Genomic DNA, 19,844 nt, shown 5'->3' on the forward strand with positions numbered 1-19,844 from the left:
ACATTGGACAACAGATAATTGGAAAAGAGTGTTATGGATCTTAACCACATTGAGCTTTTGTGGGATCAGCTAGACTTTAAGGTGCATGAGAAGTGCCCGACATGTTAGCCACATCTATGGCAAGTGCCACAGGAAGTGTGGAGTGAAATGTCACCTGAGTATCTGGAAAAACTGACAGCTAGAATGCCAAGGACCTGCAAAGCTTTCATTGCTGCACATGGAGATTTTTTTTATGAGAACACGTAAGTAATTTTTACAATTTTCAAATTGTAATAATTTTTCACAGTATTAATGTCCTGACTACACATTGTGATCTGTTGAATGCACTTTGGTGAATTAAAGTACCAATTTCATTCCATAAGAGCAAAATCTATACATTATTCCAAACTTTTGGCCGCCAGTATATGTGTATGTGTGTATATACACATATATATATATATATATATATACATACACACACACCGATTAGCCATAACATTTAAACCACCTGCCTAATATTGTGTAGGTCCCCCACGTGCTGCCAAAACAGAACCAACCAGCATCTCAGAACAATTGTACAGAGCTGAGTTACCATAGACTTTATCAGTTCTAACCAGTTTGGCCATTCTCTGTTGACCTCTCATCAACAAGACATTTCCAACCACAAAACTACCCCTCACTGGATGTTTTTGGTATCATTCAGAGTAAATTCAAGAGACTGTTCTGCGTGAAAATAGTGTGGCAGCAGTGCAGTGCATGTAAAATCATACAGATAGGGTCAGGAGCTTCAGTTAATGTTCACATCAACCATCAGAATGGGGACAAAATGTGATCTCAGTGATCTGGACCATGGCATGATTGTTGGTGCCAGACGGGGTGGTTTGAGTATCTGTAACTGTTGATCTCTTGGGATTTTCATACACAACAGACTCTAGAGTTTACTCAACGTGGTGCCAAAAACAAAAAACAAAAAACATCCAGTGAGCGGCAGTTCTGCAGACTCGGAAATGCCTTGTTTATGAAAGGTCAACAGAGAATGGCCAGACTGGTTCGAACAGACAATGTCTTCGGTAACTCAGATAACTACTCTATACAATTGTGGTGAGAAGAATATCATCTCAGAATGCTGACTTTGATTTGAAAAAAAAAAAAGTGAATCAAATATTAATGTTTTAATACAAAATAGTTTAACTTTTTTTATTTTTTTTATTAATAAAAGATTTTTCCAAATTGGCAAAAAAAAAAAAAAAAAAAAAAATTAAGATTGCTAGCTTATAATGATGTTTATTTTTATAATAAATGATGTATGTATAATAATTAATATACTGATTAGAAGTATATTAACAGCTTAATTTAAAATTTAAAAATGTTTCATTTTTTTTCTTCTTAAGATCACACCAATGATACATTTTTGTCTTTAAAAATAAAACTGACTTTGAACTCCAAAATTAATATAAATAAACATGTTCATCATGGTAGAGGTTTACTGGAGTTATCGTTTTGAGTGAATTGGATATATGTATTTTTATATAACTGAATAGATCCAAAGTAAAAAACAAAACAATTATCATGCCACCATGTGAAAAAGCTTTAAACACATAACAGGGAAAGCAGAAAATAACTAGGACAACATTGTCATACAACAGTTATTTATTAAGATATGTATATATATATATATATATTTTAATTTACATTTGTCATATCTCCAAACTGGAAAATGCTTATAAAGCTAGTTATAAAATGCTTTATTCAAATCACAAAATGAAAATACATAATTCATACTTTTTTCTACATTACAGATATTTACAAATTTTGTGGTATTTTTGCCCCCTTTTTACATAAAATTTGACAAGAAATGACAGCACCTATATGCAACCACTGGTCACTTCCCAAAGCAGACGTCTCCAAGTTTGATTTGCATTAACATGTTGATGATTCTGATTCTTCTCACATGCATTTCTCACGGCAGCCATTATGAAAAATGAAAGAGTACGCTTCCATGTAGCTTCACGTGTGCTACAGTGCTAGCAAGTTCATCTTGAGAGTTCCCCGAATGAGGATTTGGCAGTGAAAAGGAACCAACAAACACTGTAGGATCTGGGGGATATTTAAGGCAAGTTAAAAAAAAATGTGAGCATGGGCCTCAATTACCATTTATCCCAATCGCTGGGCGATTTCAAATGCCTCAATGGAACAAGGAATGATTAATCAACAAACAAACAAACACACAAGCTTCTGTTTAGCTTGAGTGATGAGATAGGTAGGACTAGAATAGGTAAAATGAATGTTTTGTTTTTGAGCCCTGGTGAACATCGCCACAGCTCCCTCTGATGGTCAAGGCCCTTTTTCTCAGTTTAGCACCAGGTTTAATTCATTACAGCATGCAGAATCCCTCAGCATCAGCAGTCATATTTCCTCTGAGGAATAGGCTGACTGATAAGTCTTAAAATTCTCTCGGATGAATAAATCAAATCCAAAGCTTAGTGAAGGGGTATTGATTAATAAATGATTCATCACGCTAATGCATTAAAGAGGCATGTTAGGTAGAAGTTTAATTTCAAGAAAATAAAAACAGAGCAGAAAGCTTAAATTAACACTTTTATCATTCTTAAAATATGTCCTTATGTTCAACAGAACTGTGAGCCTGGCCAGCAGGCGAGGGCTTTTTAAATGGCAAAGATCTAGTTAGAGGGTACAATCCAGGCTTTTAACACATACACAATGTATTCATACTTTTAGTACATTGTCCTGCTGTCAAGAAGATCAAAAATGTCCACCATGGAAATTCGGATGGAAACTGCACTTTACGATACCCCACGGCTAACACAAATCACTGTTAATCCCAAAGTTGATTCCCTCATCTTGTTCGGTTTGACATTTCAGATTCGATAAAAAAGGAAAACAAAATACTGCAGTTAAAACACCCGCTCTTTCGGTAGCTTATGTAAAAGCTAGCTTTATGTTTGGTTGAACAAATTTACAATAACATTCATATGGTACAATAAAAGATAATCAAATAAAAACTCTCGTTTTCCTCCACATACAAAGGAGGCTGTTTACCAGTTAAGTGGAGCTGATCGATTGTCTAGTCTTAAAGCCAGCCATTTTTTTCCACTTGACAATGTGCTTATAAAGTGCTAAGGATTAAAATTGCATTACGGCTTAAAAGAAAAAGTGTGGGGTTTAGGTGAAACAAAATTATTCTCTTTGTCATCTTTTAAGTGAAACAAACGTAGACCTTCTTTCATTCTCTTAGGGAGGGAAATTATATTAACAAAACCAATAAATAAACAACAACATTCCTTTACTGCAATACACTCTTTTACGCCTCCATTTATGTCATGCTCATTAAAATTATTTCAAATGTATCCCTTGGATTCATAAAAGGCATAATGTTGCATCCATTTATGATCAATTACAAAACCTTTTACCTTATAAACTGGAATAAAGCAAACGCTGGCACTGTATTTACATAGGACTTAAAGTTTATTTTCACACCATGTCCTAACCAAATGCAATGCAGTTTTCAGCAACAAGCAATTTGTGCGTACACATGGAACACAAAACTGCTATGGATTGGATGTTCCATTTTCAGAAAGGAGAGCGTGAATTTAAACCAATGAAATTTCACCGTGGGCGGGGCTACCCAGACTGGTGCAGTAGAAATAGTCAAATCAAGTGATCGCTCGCACAAATGACGTGTCACTTGTTGCGGCCAATTACAACAAAACCCAGACCAACAGAGATGAGTTACGCTTGTCGCTTTATCATGTCACATCTGGTTAGGACACAGTATAGAAAACGGTTTGTCTGCTGAAAGTATAGTATTACTACTGAATAAAGTAAAAAACAAGTAAGAAAGAAAAAGCATGAAAGGTGTAGAAGCTTAGTCACTGCATCGCAAATTTCAATTTGACTTCACCCACTGATATTAGTATCTTAATTAGTCAAATGTCCTTCAGTGAAATGGAAAGTGCTCAAAGGAGACTATTACAGCTGATCTAAAGCCAGCTCTCTCCCAGTGTGACACCACCTGCTGTTATAAATCCTTATTTTTCTTTGTGTGGAAAAAGTGCCCCTGGTGCTAATATCTAACACATATTGTTCCCCAACACTGTTGCACAGTCTTAATCTTCTTCAGAAAAGAAATTGTGATTTAAGTCACTGTGCAGACAACCGCTGAAAATCAGGATACAGAAAACGCTCAGTTAAAACGTCCTGTCCAGGCCCGACGCCCATCAAGACCACAAGTATGTGTAGAGGAGAAGTGGGGGGAAGACACCGTGACTGCTTCTGGACTCTGGTTTGCAGTCCACAATCAGAGACCAGTGGCCCCTGCACAGAGGCATTGTGGGAAAAGGGATGATGGAGGGCCGTATCAGCAGAAAAAGATCTCGCCGTCTGTGGTTGCATCTGGAACCACAGTGCTCTGAGATTCTGCAGAGAAAGAGAGAAAACCTTTTTTTTTACTAATTTGTATTTATTTTTTTGAAAACTATCAATCAAATAACAATGAATTAATTTCCATGACGTTACAATTAATTAATGACATATCAATAATTACAGAGAAACACCCCTTAATAAAGATAATTTAGTAAAGCAATATATAAACACAACAAAAAAAAAACGTCCACTCACTTTCAACATTAAAAAGATTCAACAACTAAGACATAAAATGAACAAGTTTTACAGAATTGTGACTGACAGAAATGGAATAATGAGGTCCTGAACAAAAGGGGAGGGGTCAAAATCAAAAGTAACAGTCAGTATCTGGTGTGGCCACCAGCTGCATGAAGTACTGCAGTGCATCTCCTCCTCATGGACTGCACCAGATTTGCCAGTTCTTGATGTGAGATGTTACCCCAGAACTCCACCAAGGCACTTGCCAGTTCCCGGACATTTATGTGGGGAATGGTCCTATCCCTCACCCTCCGATCCAACAGGTACCAGACCTGCTCAGTGGGATTGAGATCCGGGTTCTTTGCTGGCCATGGCAGAACACTGAAATTCCTGTCTTGCAGGAAATCACGAACAGAACGAGCAGTATGGCTGGTGGCATTGTCATGCTGGAATGTCATGTCAGAATGAGCCTGCAGGAAGGGTACCACATGAGGGAGGAGGATGTCTTCCCTGTAAAGCACAGCATTGAGATTGCCTGCAATTACAACAAGCTCAGTCCGATGATGCTGTGGCACACTGCTCCAGAACACGATGGACCCTCCACCTCCAAATCGATCCCGCTGCAGAGTACAGGCCTCAGTGTAACACTCATTCCTTTGACGATAAACGCAAGTCCGACCATCACCCCTGGTGAGACAAAACTATGACTCGTCAATGAAGAGCACTTTCTGCCAGTCCTGTCTGGTCCAGTGAAGGTGGGTCTGTGCCCATAGGTAACGTTGTTGCCGGTGATCTCTGGTAAGGACCTGCCTTACACAACAGGCCTACAAGCCCTCAGTCCAGCCTTTCGCAGCCTATTGCGGACAGACTGAGCACTGATGGAGGGATTGTGCGTTTCTGGTGTAACTCAGTCTGTTGTTACTGCCATCCAGTACCTGTCCCGCAGGTGTGATATTCGGATGTACTGATCCTGTGCAGGTGTTGTTACACGTGGTCTGCCACTGAGAGGATCAGCTGTCTTTCCTGTCTCCCTGTAGCACTGTTTTAAGTGTCTCACAATACGGACATTGCAATTTATTGCCCTGGCCACATCTGCAGTCCTCATGCCTCCATGCAGCATGCCTAAGGTATGTTCATGCAGATGAGCAGAGACATTCTTCTCACTGTATCTGCTCCAGTGTAGAAAAAATGCCGGACTGTGTAGATCACTCAGGGGCTCTACGAAAATATGGTGGAGTCTGTCACCAGTCATGGGCGAGGCCTGCTCTAAAGTGACGTCACTTTAGAGCAGAAACAAAAACTTGACACAATGTTTTTGATTAATTGAAATATAACAAAGAGGAGTGGGTGGACTTTGTTAGGGTGGTTGTGTAGGCACACTGCCAAAGCACATTTATGTACAATATTTTGCATAGTAGGCCCCTTTAACTTCATGGCTAATGTCTTGAGATGTTGTTTCAATACATCCACAAAATGGTCCTTCCTCATGATGCCATCTATTTTGTGAAGTGCACCAGTTCTTCTTGCAGCAAAGCACCCCCACAACATGATGCTGCCACCCCCATGCTTCACGGTTGGGATGTGTTCTTCGGCATGCAAGCCTCACCCTTTTTCCTCCAAACATAACGATGGTCATTATGGCCAAACAGTTAAAGGTTTGTTTCATCAGACCTGTGGAAATTTCTCCAAAAAGTAAGATCTTTGTCCCATGCGCACTTGCAAACTGTAGTCTGGCTTTTTTATGGTGGTTTTGTAGCAGTGGTTTTTCCTTGCTGAGAAGCCTTTCAGGTTTTGTCGATATAGGACATGTTTTACTGTGGATATAGATACTTGTATACCAGTTTCCTCCAGAACCTTCACAAGGTCCTTTGCTGTGTGGATCGAACCGTCAACCTTCAAAATTTCTATTGAAATCTTCCGTAGTGTACCTTTAAAAAACTTGGTAACCAGAGTAATCATGTGAAATGAAATATTCCACAGAAAATAATAATGAGCATGACTTGATTTTCTACACTGGGATCTGATTGGATCATGAATGCTGGGCTACAATACAATTGGTCAATAGTATTAGCCCTGCCACAACGGCCTTGATTACATTGACAAAAGAAGTGTCGTTTTAGAGGAGAAAGTTGTTATTTGTTTCATCAGAATCAGGTTCACTGATGAATCATCCAAAATATGATGAGGGAAATTAGAACCTAAGAACCTAAATTGGGTCAATTTTGATTTCATGTTGTATTTAAATACTGTACAACAAAACTACTCAAGCTTTTAAACTATACCTGCAATTTGGCTCTGTTGTCCTTTCCCCTTCTTCTTCTTCTTCTTGTCCTTCTTCTCCTTGGGTTTGGCCAGCTGCAGCAGGCGGCTGGGGATCTGGCTCTGCGCCTCGCTGTTCTGGCTCTTCTGGCTTGAGTTGGAGGAGAAAGGGTTGAGGTTCTTGCCTTTGCGTTTGGAGTCCAAGCGTGACAGGAAGTCTCGGGCAGACAGGGAGGAGAGCTCCAACTCTGAGGGGTCACGGTCCAATGAACTAGAGCTCTGGAACTTTGAGTCCTCGGACGTGGTGGATGGGGACCGGTTCTTCCTCTGTGCCTGCAAGCATAAGATGATAGAGCAGAAAGAGAATTATAGAAATGGGAAAATATTGTTGTACTGATTTGTTTTATTTTTTATTTTTTTACGAGGAGATGACCAAGACTTGTTCCTGACAGGTTTCAAAAATCAAAGCCCTTTGGTATTCTTCAAATAATAACGAGGAGGTAATAGTAAAAAATGGTCTTAAAATGTACTGAACTAACTCTATACAGTACTATTAAGTTTCAGAACATTTTGAGGATTCAGGAAAAGGGAATTATACTAAGCATCAAGATCATATGTTAATACAAGATGGTACAATTACATAACTTAAACTGCAGGCCTTTTGTGTTCTTAGAATTACAGAACAGTTATATCATTTTGAGGAGGAATGGAAAAGATGAGTAATTGTTTTCAAATAAACAATGTTACATTGTAAATATAACTATTTATTACTCAGTACTCTGGAAAAGATGATTCTGATTGATCAATCGCTGCATCTATCTATCTACAGTTGAAGTAAGTTGTTTACATACACCTTAGCCAAATACATTTAAATTCAGTTTTTCACAAGTACTGACATTTAATAATAGAAAACATTCCCTGTCTTAGGTCAGTTTGGATCATTACTTTATTTTAAGAATGTGAAATGTCAGGATAATAGTGGAGAGAATTATATATTTCAGCTTTTATTTCTTTCATCACATTCCCAGTGGATCAGTAGTTTACATACACATTGTTAGTATTTGGTGGAATTGCCTTTAAATTGTTCAACTTGGGTCAAACTTTTTGGTAACCTTCCACAAGCTTCTCACAATAAGTTGGTGGAATGTTGGCCCATTTCTCCAGACAGAACTGGTGAAACCCCCTTGCAAATTCAGAACTTTGTGATGGCCACTCCAATACCTTGACTTTGTTGTCCTTAAGCCATTTTTGCCACAACTTTGGAGGTATACTTTGGGTCATTGTCCATTTGGAAGACCCATTTGTGACTGAGCTTTAACTTCATGGCTGATGTCTTCAGATTTTATTTCAATATATCCACAGAATTTTCTTTCCTCATGATGCCATCAATTTTGTGAAGTGCACCAGTACCTCCTGCAGCAAAGCACACCCACAACATGATGCTGCTGCCACCACCATGCCTTTCGGTTGGGATGGTGTTCTTCGGCTTGCAAGCCTCACCCTTTTTCCTCCAAAAATAACAATGGTCATTATGGGTTAAAAGATCTTTGTCCCCATGTGCTCTTGCAAACTGTAGTCTGGCTTTTTCTGTGGCAGATTTGGAGCATTGGCTTCTTCCTTGCCAAGCAGTCTTTCAAGTTATGTCGATATAGGAATCGTTTTACTGTGGATATAGATACTTGTCTACCTGTTTCCTCCAGCATCTTCACAAGGTCCTTTGCTGTTGTTCAGGGATTGATTTGCACTCTTCGCACCAAATTACGTTCAAGAGAGAATGCGTCTCCTTCCTGAGTGGTATGATGGCTGCGTGGTCCCATGGTGTTTATACTTGCGTACTATTGTTTGTACAAATCAATGTGGTACCTTCAGGGATTTGGGAATTGCTTCCAAGGATGATCCAGACTTGTGGAGGTCCACAATATTAGTTTCTGAGGTCTTGGCTGATTTCTTTTGATTTTCTCATGATGTCAAGCAAAGAGGCACTGAGTTTGAAGGTAGGCCTTAAAATACATCCAAAAGGTACACATACAATTGACGCCAATTAGACAATTAGCCTATCAGAAGCTAATTGGCTAATTGCCTAAAGGCTTCACATAATTGTTTCTGAATTTTCTAAGATTTTTATAGGCACAGTTAACTTATTGAATGTAAACTGACCCACTGAAATTGTGATATACTCAATTAAAAGTGAAACAATATGTCTGTAAAAATTACTAGTGTCATGCACAAAGTTGTTGTCTTAAACGACTTGCCAAAACTAGAGTTACCAATACGAAATCTATGTAGTGATCAAAATGTATGTCTATCTGTCAGTCTGTCTGACTATCTAACTAGTCTGTAACTATCAATAAGCTGCTTTACTGACATGACATAAGTACACTTATATTACACAGTATATACAAATGCTTTGATATGACACAAGCAATATACAAGGACACACACTGACAATCATATACACACACACACAAACACATTATTATGATCAATATATATCAAGTGAACTATAACTAGTGACTATATAAACTGATATATATATATATATACACACACATATATATATATACATTTTAATAATACATTTATTGAATATTCATTGCTTAGTTCTGGTTGTCCCTCAGGAGATGGCAGGATGCTACATATCTTGCAGCTATATTTGCACATTCAGCTTTTTTTTTCAGTTAGGGTACAATTATTAAATTAGGGAAATATTTGGTTAATTTTGGGATAATAGTGGTTTCTGATGATTTCATATTTTAGCACGGTCTCCATCATTCCCAGATTGCAGAGGGAGCAGAGTCTCTCCTCACGGGATACCCACATCTGTCTGCACCGCCCCATCTCTATGGCCAGGCTGTGCTCGCTGAGTCTGTACATCAATGCTTCTCTTAAATTCTATCTATATATCTATCTGTGGACAGACAGATCTTCATCCTCACCTCTGTTAGTCTGATCTGCTCTGCATCTCTCTGCAGTTGATCTCGTTCTCTCTCCAACTTCTTCTGGCTGTCTCTGAGGCGGGCCAGGTCCCTCTGATACTCTTCCTTCTTACTCTGGAGGTCTTGTTTCTCCTCCTCCAGCTCCCTGTGCCTCCTCTGCACATCCTCCTCTTGGGTTTGCAGCTGCGCCTCCCTCTGGGCGAGCTCGCGCTCCCGTGCTTCCCACTCTTTCTCTCTTCGCTTCCTCTCCTCAGTGTGGGCGGCCTGCTGCTTCTGCAGGCTGGCAACCTCCTGCCGCTGCTTCTCCAGGCTTCGCTGTTTCTCCTGCTCGATCAGTGAGCTCGGCCGTGATGAGGAGGAGGAAGAAGAGGAGGTAGAGGAGGAGATGGAGTGATGTCGAGAAGGATGTATACGTTCATTTAGGGCGTGACGTTGGTCTTCAATGAAGGTGTCTTGCTGGACAACGACGGCCTGCATGGGTGCAGAAAGCAGCTTTAATTCAGATGTAAAAAGGAAGGAGGTTAAAGGACTTATACTTTAACACATTGTGTTAAATCTAAAATCTTCAACTCTCCTTGAAAATTACTTCAGTTATTAACTATAATTTAAAAAATATTGCTTTTCTGAAGGCTTGAACTGAGCATGTAAGCGGACTAAAAAAAATATACAAACAAACAAACACAAATAGGAAATAGGCTCATCTGATGGCATCAGAGTACCTTTCCCAGTCACCAACGAATGGTCTCAATCAACAATGGCACATCTATTACTACATCATAATGCACTCTCCTCGATTACAAACCCACAGAATAAACCTCTGCATTTAAAAAGTCTCATTTCTATTCATGCACCTTCTGTCATACTAGGGATGAGCTCTGCTGTTCTCATCAAAGCAAAGAGTGAGAAATAAACGATAAGCGAGTGACTCACCTGTAATGTGTTGAGTAGGTCATGTAGATGAGTGACACTCTGAAGAACCTGCTGTTAGAGAGGATTAAAGGATTGAGAAAACCAAAAGAAGTTATATCATTATACACTGAGATCATTATACACTGGGATTAATAGGTGTGTACAGATATAAAGATTATACAGTAATGTGTGTGTGTCTCTTCACCCAACATACTAATGTGTTTATTTTTTGCCACAGAATTTTTTTTCTATAATTATTACATTTTATGTATTGTAATATATATTGTATAAAAAAAAAATTCTATTTTTTATTATATACATTACAAACATTATAAAGAAATAAACACCTGTAATGTAAATATATAAATATCGTAATATAATTATTATAACAATGCATATCATATATATAAAGATATATATAATATCCTTCAAACAGCTGAACATTTTTTATATTTTAAACTATATCTCATTTTCTATAAGTTTCCTGTCCTTTGAATTATAGTTATCAATAATAAAAAATAAATAATATTATATATAATATACATGAGTAATATACACACACACACACACACACACACACACACACACACACACAGGTGGCCAAAAGTTTGGAATAATGTACAGATTGTGCTGTTTCGGAAGGGAATTGGTACTTTAAGCCACCAAAGTGGCATTCAACTGATAACAAAGAATAGTCAGAACATTTCTGATGTAAAAAACAGCACCATCACTATTTGAAAACAAAAAAAAAAGTCATTTTTTATCAAATCTAGACAGGCCCCATTTCCAGCAGCCATCACTCCAAAACCTTATCCTTGAGTAATCATTCTAAATTGCTAATTTGGTACTAGAAAATGACTTTGAAGTATTTTATGAAGTTCTGAAGATTTTATTCAAATTGTAATAGAAATTGTTCAAATTATGAATGTCCTGACTATACGTTGTGATCAGTTGAATGCCACTTTGGTGAATAAAAGTACCAATTTCTTTCCATAAGAGCAAAGTCCATACATAATTAAAAACTTTTGGCCACCATATAAATGAATACATTTTATTTTTAAGATTATTATCCATACATATTTTATGAAACTTAATGGTTATTATATTTCAAACATATTTTTTATGTTTGTATATTTCAGCCCATTTGCAACATTTAAATGCATTAATATAGAAAGTACAAGAAATTACTGGGAGAGGAGGGAGTAATGGAATCAGGGAAACATAATTCAGACTCAACCCTGTGGTGTCCACATGTGTCTTAGCACATATGGTAACCACTAAGCCACAGTTTGTGAATACAATTTGATTATAAAGACCTAGCTATGGTCTCTTATCCAAGCTAGCTGAAACTATTTTAACTTTTTCCATGATCAAACACACAAACACCTACCTCATTGTTCCTCTTAAGTAGGAGCAGGGGGTTGGTGTTGCTTGTCTGCGGAGAGAGAGAGCGAGAGCGAGAGAGAGAGAGACACACACACACACAGTAACAGGGTCAATGCACTGGATAAGAGGGTACATAAATCAATAATTAGTAACCCACATACTCTGAGAGGGCACTGCAGGCACCTGCTGGAAATAAGAGGCGCAGTTTAATGATGGGTCACATTGCTGCTGTAGGAAAGGGAACAAGTGTAATGGTTCCTCACTGTTGTGTCACTATGGTTATGTTCTGTGTGTGTAAACAGTTCACTTTAGTTAATGAGTGCTATAGCGTGAGTATATTCTGATGCACTGCACTAATGGCTTAAGTATATGGTAATGCACTGATGATTAAACATGAATAAGGTATTACTGGAAAGGAGTCTTAGAAAAGCACTGGTAATAAGAGTGAATAATAGCCATTGATTCAATGACGTTAATTTCATTTCTTATTGCATTTTCCAGGTCTTATTGTGTATGATACATTGATGAACACGATTCCAAAAGTAAAAAAATTATGACAAATATTTAAAATCATAAAATGTTAATATTTAGCCTTAAATTCAAGAGTAAATCAACTGTAATTAAAGATTACTTGCAATAATTTATATTAAAATTATATATTTATATAATATAATTAGTGTTGTTAGTCTATTAAATCATGATTTTTAATCGTGATTTATCACATAATTTTTTGTAGTTAATCACAATATATTGCAGATTTGGAAAATGCAGTAATTTGGCAAATTATATACTTATTTTGCTGTCAAAATGCATTTATTTCCATCTTAAGAAAGAAAACAAAATGAAATTTAACAATATAATGCTTATTTAACATTTTCCAAACAAAGCCTTCCAGAGTAAAGACAGAAATGCACTAAAATAGAAATTCAAGTAACATTAAACGTTTACCAAAGTCTAACTGGGAGTTTGACAAACTAAAAGAACTAGTCAACCCACAAGTTGCATATTCATTTCAATGGATTTTAAATCTCTTAACACTTATTCACATTCCTACAGCAATCGTGAAGCTACATTAATAATTCACATCTGGGTGTCATATTAATATTACCATAAATGTGTACATTTAAATTTTTCTGAACTGAATTTGTAAATAAACTTTAAAAGGAATATTCTGGAATGTTCAATCCAAGTTAAGCTCAATCAACAGCATTTGTGGTATAATGTTGATTACCACAAAAAAAAAAAAAAAAAAAAAAACTTTCACCTGTCCCACCTTTTCTTTAAAAAAAAAAAAAGCAAAAATCGAGGTTACAGTGAGATACTTACAATGGAAGTGAGTGAATGGAAGGCAGAAATGTGAAGCTTATAATTTAAAAAAAGCACTTACATTCATTATTCTGTTAAAACTTGTGTATTGCTTGAGTTGTAAAGTTGTTTATATTGTAGTTTTTGCTGACATTAAATATTCAAACAAATTGGCCACAACTATAATTAGTAAGTGATTTTATCGCACAAAATCATGTTAACATGCATATTGTTTATGTCTCATAGCTATATTTTTTAAATAGTAAGTATTTTAACGTTTATAGATTGGAACCCATTCACTTCCATTGTAAGTGCCTCACTGTAACCTAGATTTTTTATATTTATTTTTTAAGAAAAGGAGGGGCAAGTCAAAATTATTATATATATATTTTTTATGGTAATTAATATTATGCCACAAATGCTGCTGAAAGTTAATCTTCTTAACTTGTTTTTACTTCAAACTCTTTAATGTCTTAAATGTAGTGATCCCATTCTGAATAAAAATCATAGCAGCTACTTCTATCAAGAGCCGTCTAAAACACACACACACACACACACACACACACACACACACACACACACACACACACACACACACACACACACACACACACACACACACACACGTTGTTGGGGCTGTCCTTATGAGGAATCTCAATAGACATAATGATTTTTATACTGTACGAACTATAGACTCTATCCCCTAAACTTAACCCTCATAAAAAAACTTTCTGCATTATTACATTTTATTTAAATATATAATTTAGTATGTTTTTAAGCAATTTGAGTTAAAATGACACACACACACAAACACAAATTTGTGATTGGCTTGAAACCGTCAGTACCTTCTTTAGAACGCTGTCTGACTCAGTTCTGCGGAGCTCTGCAGAGTCGTCCGTCTCCTCTCTGTCTCCATCTGTAGGAGATCAAACACACAGATACATTTTAGCTGGAAGAAACACCCACACACACAAGCACCATCACAAACACTCTCACAAACACTCACGCACACACTCACACATAGAAAACACGCCCACCTTTACTCTTTGAGATGTTCATCTGGTGACTATCAAAGCCACTAAATGTTTCCGCCCGTCTTGGCAAAGACATGGCCCCTGTCCCACACATGCCATCCTGCACGGCCCCTCCCAGACTGCCATTCACCAGAACCTGCAACGTCTCAACTGCACACAAACACAAACAACTAAATTAAACATGGAATCATGGCAAGAAAAGCATGTAAAGAGAACACATCTGGGTTAGGGTTAGGTTCCTAAAATCAAAACCAAATATAAGAATTAAGCATAGAAACACCAATATCTCTAACCACTAATCTGAATATTAGGAACACATTACAATAAAGTGATTTCAAAATAAAATAAGTGATTTGCCCCACAGTATTTTTAAAAATAATTGTTACAAAAATTATTACAAAATATGCTTAGAAGGTTTAAAAGCAGAAAATACATTTTGATTAAGAAAGCTTTTGTAATCGGCAAAGCAACACAAGCACAGGCAGACTATTCTAAAATCTGATGCAACATGTTGATAATGCCAAACTTCTAAGATTGCGATATTAATAAGCATTCTTAAAACAACACATATTCCCCATTTATTCATAGTTTAGCATTGCCATATGTTTGTAATATGACCACTGCATTTTTTCCTACTTATATAATAAGCATTATACAATTGTACTAGTTGCCTCACTTTCCTTCAGTGCGTCTATCATGATTGGTTCCCCTTTGGTGATGTCATCGGGCGTGGCTCTGAAGAGCATTCGGCTGTGGAGGCTGGAGTCAGCCTCGTCTGACACGCCACAGTCACACATATCTCTGAACACCTTCACCTTCTCCTCCAGTAAAGACAAGATCTGCTCGTCTCTCTTATGCAGCTGATCTGTAAAGACAGGATCATGTGTTTCATGGCAAACAACCCAGGAGCATAAAGAAGCATTTAGACACATTATCAATTCATTTCCATGCATTTTCCAGTCTTAAATGATGACTGGGAATGTATTTTTTTTAAATGATTGCACAAAAAAAAAAATTTAAGGCATAGGAAAATATAGGGGACAAATTAACGAACACATTCCACTATCTTTTCAGATTTGATTAATTTCCAAGAATAATTTCCCCCCTGCTATCAATACTTTTACATTCCAATTAAAGTTGTTACTCTTTCGTTGTAAGCTCTGAAGGATCAAAGAAACCATATCTATTCAGATCAGAAACAAGTCATTTTAAGCGAGTTCTGTACCTCTTAGCTCTTTGACTTTGATTTCCTGAAGTCTCTTGTCCTCTTCATTTTCACTGGGAACACCTTCATCATAGTCTCTCTCCCTGGAGGAAATCGACAGTCTGTAAAAAGAGACTGCCAGCTCTCACAAATTGTGACATTAAATGGCAAATCACTCTTTTGTCACAAAATCTATTAACCATATAGTTGTTTATTCACCCTTACTCACATTTCACCCTAAAATCTGAAGAAAAAATTTAAACTTACATGTATCTTAAAGTAATAGAAGTCTGTTTTGTACCATTGAGACCTTTTTGGATTGCAACATTGGTTTTAAGACAATTAAGCATCCCCTCCCTGCAAATCTTATTACCACAGTCTAAACAAATATATCATTCCAATTACTGTACTGAAAAATTATGATATGTATTATTTTATAAATTATATAAATTTGTAAAGTATTTATACATTGTTGTTGTATTTTGTGTACTGGATTTTTAGGTGAATATATATATATATATATATATATATATATATATATATATATATATATAGAATTTATACATGAATACATGCATTTATAATAAATTCATATTTTTTTACTTTACACATTGTATGAATTATATATAATCATTAAATACTTTTATATTTATTATAATAGTGATCAGCATTTTCAGCATTGGCCAAAATTTCTGAATCAGTTCATCCAAAGTTTGCATATAGTTTCAGTAGTATACAATAAAAATAAAAAAAAGAATAAAAAAAGAACATTTATAATTTGGCCAGAAAATGTCCTTAATTGTCAAAAAAAAAAATAATAAAAATAATAAAATAAATAAAATTAAATTAAATAAAATGTAAAAAAAAAATTAAGTTGGCTTTTCTTTTGATTTTGGGGTGAAATATGAGATTCATCTTCATGTGTTATTTGCCATTTGTCTTTATGTGACTAAGACTCACATCGACTGCATGGCCTCCTGAATGAGCTGCATCCATGTGTTTCTCTCCTCTTTGGAGCTGGTGTACACCTCCACCATCTCAGGTTTCTCAATGCCGGCTGTGATCAGAAACAGACCTTTCTCCTCATTAGCAACTTCCCTCACGATCAGTTTCTGCAGGGAGATGACTGTGGAGCGCTGGTCCTGAGAGACAAGAGGAAGAGGTAGAGAACAAGGAGATGAGATGTGAGTAGAAAATCAAAGGAAAGAGAAAGAAGAGGAAGGGGTAGGGAAGGGACACTTACCAAAGTTAGGATAAAAACTCACTAGTTTAACTCACAAGTCACTAACTGCTCATGCCAAAAACCTGATTATACAACAGTTAGTTCTGGTCCTCTAATATGATTGGGCAAGCAGTGTTTAAGTGTGCCAATATGTAGGCAACGTTCACAATAATACGATTTTGCTATGTGCTATTTTGTTTGCTATGTACACCTCTCTCATCCACACTGAAAAGTCATTTTCATCCACCAAAAACTGAGATTTTCAAAAATATTTTCTATTATTGCATACTTTGGAAAATGAGGAAACAGAAAACCAAAAGAGTTTAACCAAAAATGCATTAATCTGGGTGTGGCCTGAAGATCTCAAGTTGCTCTGACATTGAGGCCACATCCACACTAAGTTTTGGTTGAAAACGCATTGATTTTGCTATATTTATGCCTCTTATTCACACTAGAATAGTACGTGTCTCTCTAGTACCACATACTTTGGAAAATGATGACGTGTGGACTTGGCTTTTGCATATCATCACTGGGATGCGTCACTGTTTGTATCACTCTGCTTGTCCGTGTTTCTTAGCCGGCAGCTGTCCAGTGCATGGTGATATGCAATGTTTGATCCTGCTTTTGTTTAGTTTGAAACTATTTTCATTAGCGGAGCAAAAATGGAAAAATAACTAGCCAGCATTGTGTTTACAACGTAAGGACATGTCCGCTCAAGTTTTTGTTAGAAGATAAATTAATTTTGCGAATGCCGAGTTTACACTAAACGATTTTCGCTCGCCGACAGTTTTGTGGAGATTGCCAACAAAAGCCAGAAATCGTAGGCAAATCGTTGCTCGCTCCCGTGAGCGACGATCGAAATGTCTGAACTATTAAAGATGCGATTTGAGAGAAGTGCCGACGCGTTGCCGATGTCAGCGAGATATCTAGAATGTTAAATATCTGGACCCGTCTGCGATTCCAAATCGCGCAATGTGAAATATGTTTTGACTGAATACAACGGCAGCGTTGACCTACAGCCAATGAGAGAGCAAGAAACAGGGCACAAGAAATTTCAGTGGGAGGAGTCCTGATGTACCTGCAACAGAACATCAACTAGCATGGCTGCAGTATCAAGAATGTCTCATTGGACCAAAGAAATGGAGGAAAAATTTGTGGAACTTATTTCCACTAATTGGAAATGAAGAACGAGACGTGTTGGAGAGAAATTGGAAATTCTCTTGGGACAGTCAGGTAAGCAAATAGGAAGATTATTCAGTAGGAGGTACTTTTTCATATTGTAACCAATAAAATATACGATGCCTTTAGGCGATTAAAAACATAAACATCAAATCCTGAAATGCATAACATATGATCATGCATTTGTTTTCGTATCTCATATCACTTCACGCATGTACTCTATTGTGAAACGTAATTTGGAGTCCAGGCAGAGTCGTCAGGGATTCGTCAATAGTGAAATGTTTTGTAATGTGTTCACCCCTATCGCTGATTCATTGGGTAAATTGAAAACGCTACGACTTCCATGACGAGAATGACAGATGTGTAAAATAAACGGTACCACAGTCCGACATCTTTGAAAGTCGTGTAGTGTGTAGGAGGCATAAGTTTTGGCCTTTCGTCCACACCGAGAGGCTGTTTTAGTCCAGCGAAAATGAGCTTTCCGAAAACGCTCTACTGAGTGGATGCATATGAAAATGCCGTCTTCGTGTTGTAGTGTGGATAGGGAAAATGAAGACATTCAAAAATGATGACATATTTGTTATCATGTGATGCAGTCCATTAAACCCAAAAGAATCATGTTAAGCATCCCATGTTGTAGCGGCGTTGTTGTGCCAGTGATCCACTTTGATTATGTTGTTAAAGATAAATGTTACTTTGTAAAACGTTCATATTGCATTCTTTCAAAGGCGACAGGAAGTTTACTCTGAATTGCAGTCTGGCGACGAAAGAAGTGGACAATTGCATTTCAGACCATACGTGGAAATGACACAAGACCACACTTCTGTTTTTCAGTATGGAGGAGAAACTTTTTGAAAATGTTTAAAAATGGCAGTCTGGACAGAGAGCATTTTGAAAATGAAAACGCTGTTTACAAATTTATACATATGACTGTGAGAGTTTCTCAATAATAACTTTTTGTTCACAGAACTGTAGTAAAAAAAAAGTTACAAATGTATAAATTCTGCAAGAAAGTTGACAATGTTTCTATTAAAACCAGAACTGAAATCTCACCAGAGATTTTAAAAAACACTGGATTCCAGGATTCCAAAAAATAGAGGGTAAAGTAAATATGCCTTATTAAAGGATGTTTTTCTTGACGTCATGAGCTGAGATTAAATGATAAACATACCAGCGGAGCAAATATGTATTTCTGATCTTTCTCCTGTAGGAAGACAATCACATCTCTCAGCAGAAGGGCCTGGACATCTGGAAAGAAACACACGAGACAGAGTTAGAAAAAGACATCCTGTGTATGCTAGTGTGGGTGTATGTTGCTGTGCTGATAGATATGATGACTATGTTTGTCATTGCCAAAGTGTCACAAGATCATGTTTATCCATATACTGTATTTTGTACTGCTAAGAAAAACAGTTCAAACATGAATAGTTCTTGCCTTTGCAAAACTCACAGCCACGATGTCGTGTTGTTGTGGGTGGTTGCCAAAGTGTTATGAGGTTGCTAAGGTGTTCCAAGCAGTTTTGAATGTGTTATTATGTGGTTTCTAGTGTGTTCTGGATGTTACTTATTATTCGTTTGCCAGTAAACAAGTCTCACTGGTTCTCACCCTTGAGTCTCCCAGCAGAGTTCTTGAGCTGCAGCGGTCCTTCGTGAATCATCTTCTGCCCTCGTAACAGATCTTCTCTGGCAAACATCTGTCCACTCTTCATCCTCATGATGGACTTGCTGTCCGTCCGGCTGTACACTTCCTTTAGCCTCTTCTTTTTCTCATGCTCGTTCACTTTATTATCAACAGCAGCGATGACCTCCTT

At 37.1% G+C, this 19,844-nt stretch overlaps 1 protein-coding gene across 7 annotated transcripts in view; it reads right to left on the bottom strand.

The window, feature by feature from the left end:
* Nucleotides 1–1,620: 1,620 nt before the first annotated feature.
* Nucleotides 1,621–19,844, bottom strand: part of LOC127638266 (A-kinase anchor protein 13-like) — a 147,077-nt gene continuing 128,853 nt past the window's right edge. For 4 of the 7 annotated variants that reach the window (XM_052119721.1, XM_052119720.1, XM_052119718.1 and 1 more), the window contains 12 exons: nucleotides 19,640–19,844; nucleotides 19,205–19,281; nucleotides 16,593–16,774; nucleotides 15,654–15,754; nucleotides 15,105–15,293; nucleotides 14,432–14,578; nucleotides 14,240–14,310; nucleotides 12,094–12,138; nucleotides 10,725–10,775; nucleotides 9,795–10,265; nucleotides 6,882–7,191; nucleotides 1,621–4,416 (listed from right to left, as the gene is read on the bottom strand). In XM_052119721.1, coding sequence (XP_051975681.1) covers nucleotides 4,358–4,416; nucleotides 6,882–7,191; nucleotides 9,795–10,265; nucleotides 10,725–10,775; nucleotides 12,094–12,138; nucleotides 14,240–14,310; nucleotides 14,432–14,578; nucleotides 15,105–15,293; nucleotides 15,654–15,754; nucleotides 16,593–16,774; nucleotides 19,205–19,281; nucleotides 19,640–19,844 — 1,908 coding nt within the window. In that variant the 3' untranslated portion in view covers nucleotides 1,621–4,357. The remainder of the gene's footprint in view (nucleotides 4,417–6,881; nucleotides 7,192–9,794; nucleotides 10,266–10,724; nucleotides 10,776–12,093; nucleotides 12,139–14,239; nucleotides 14,311–14,431; nucleotides 14,579–15,104; nucleotides 15,294–15,653; nucleotides 15,755–16,592; nucleotides 16,775–19,204; nucleotides 19,282–19,639) is intronic. The other 3 variants (XM_052119722.1, XM_052119719.1, XM_052119717.1) reach the window with 2 other exon arrangements.

The sequence above is a fragment of the Xyrauchen texanus genome, chromosome 46 (assembly GCF_025860055.1).
Source record: "Xyrauchen texanus isolate HMW12.3.18 chromosome 46, RBS_HiC_50CHRs, whole genome shotgun sequence".
In the NCBI taxonomy this organism is placed as follows: domain Eukaryota; kingdom Metazoa; phylum Chordata; class Actinopteri; order Cypriniformes; family Catostomidae; genus Xyrauchen; species Xyrauchen texanus.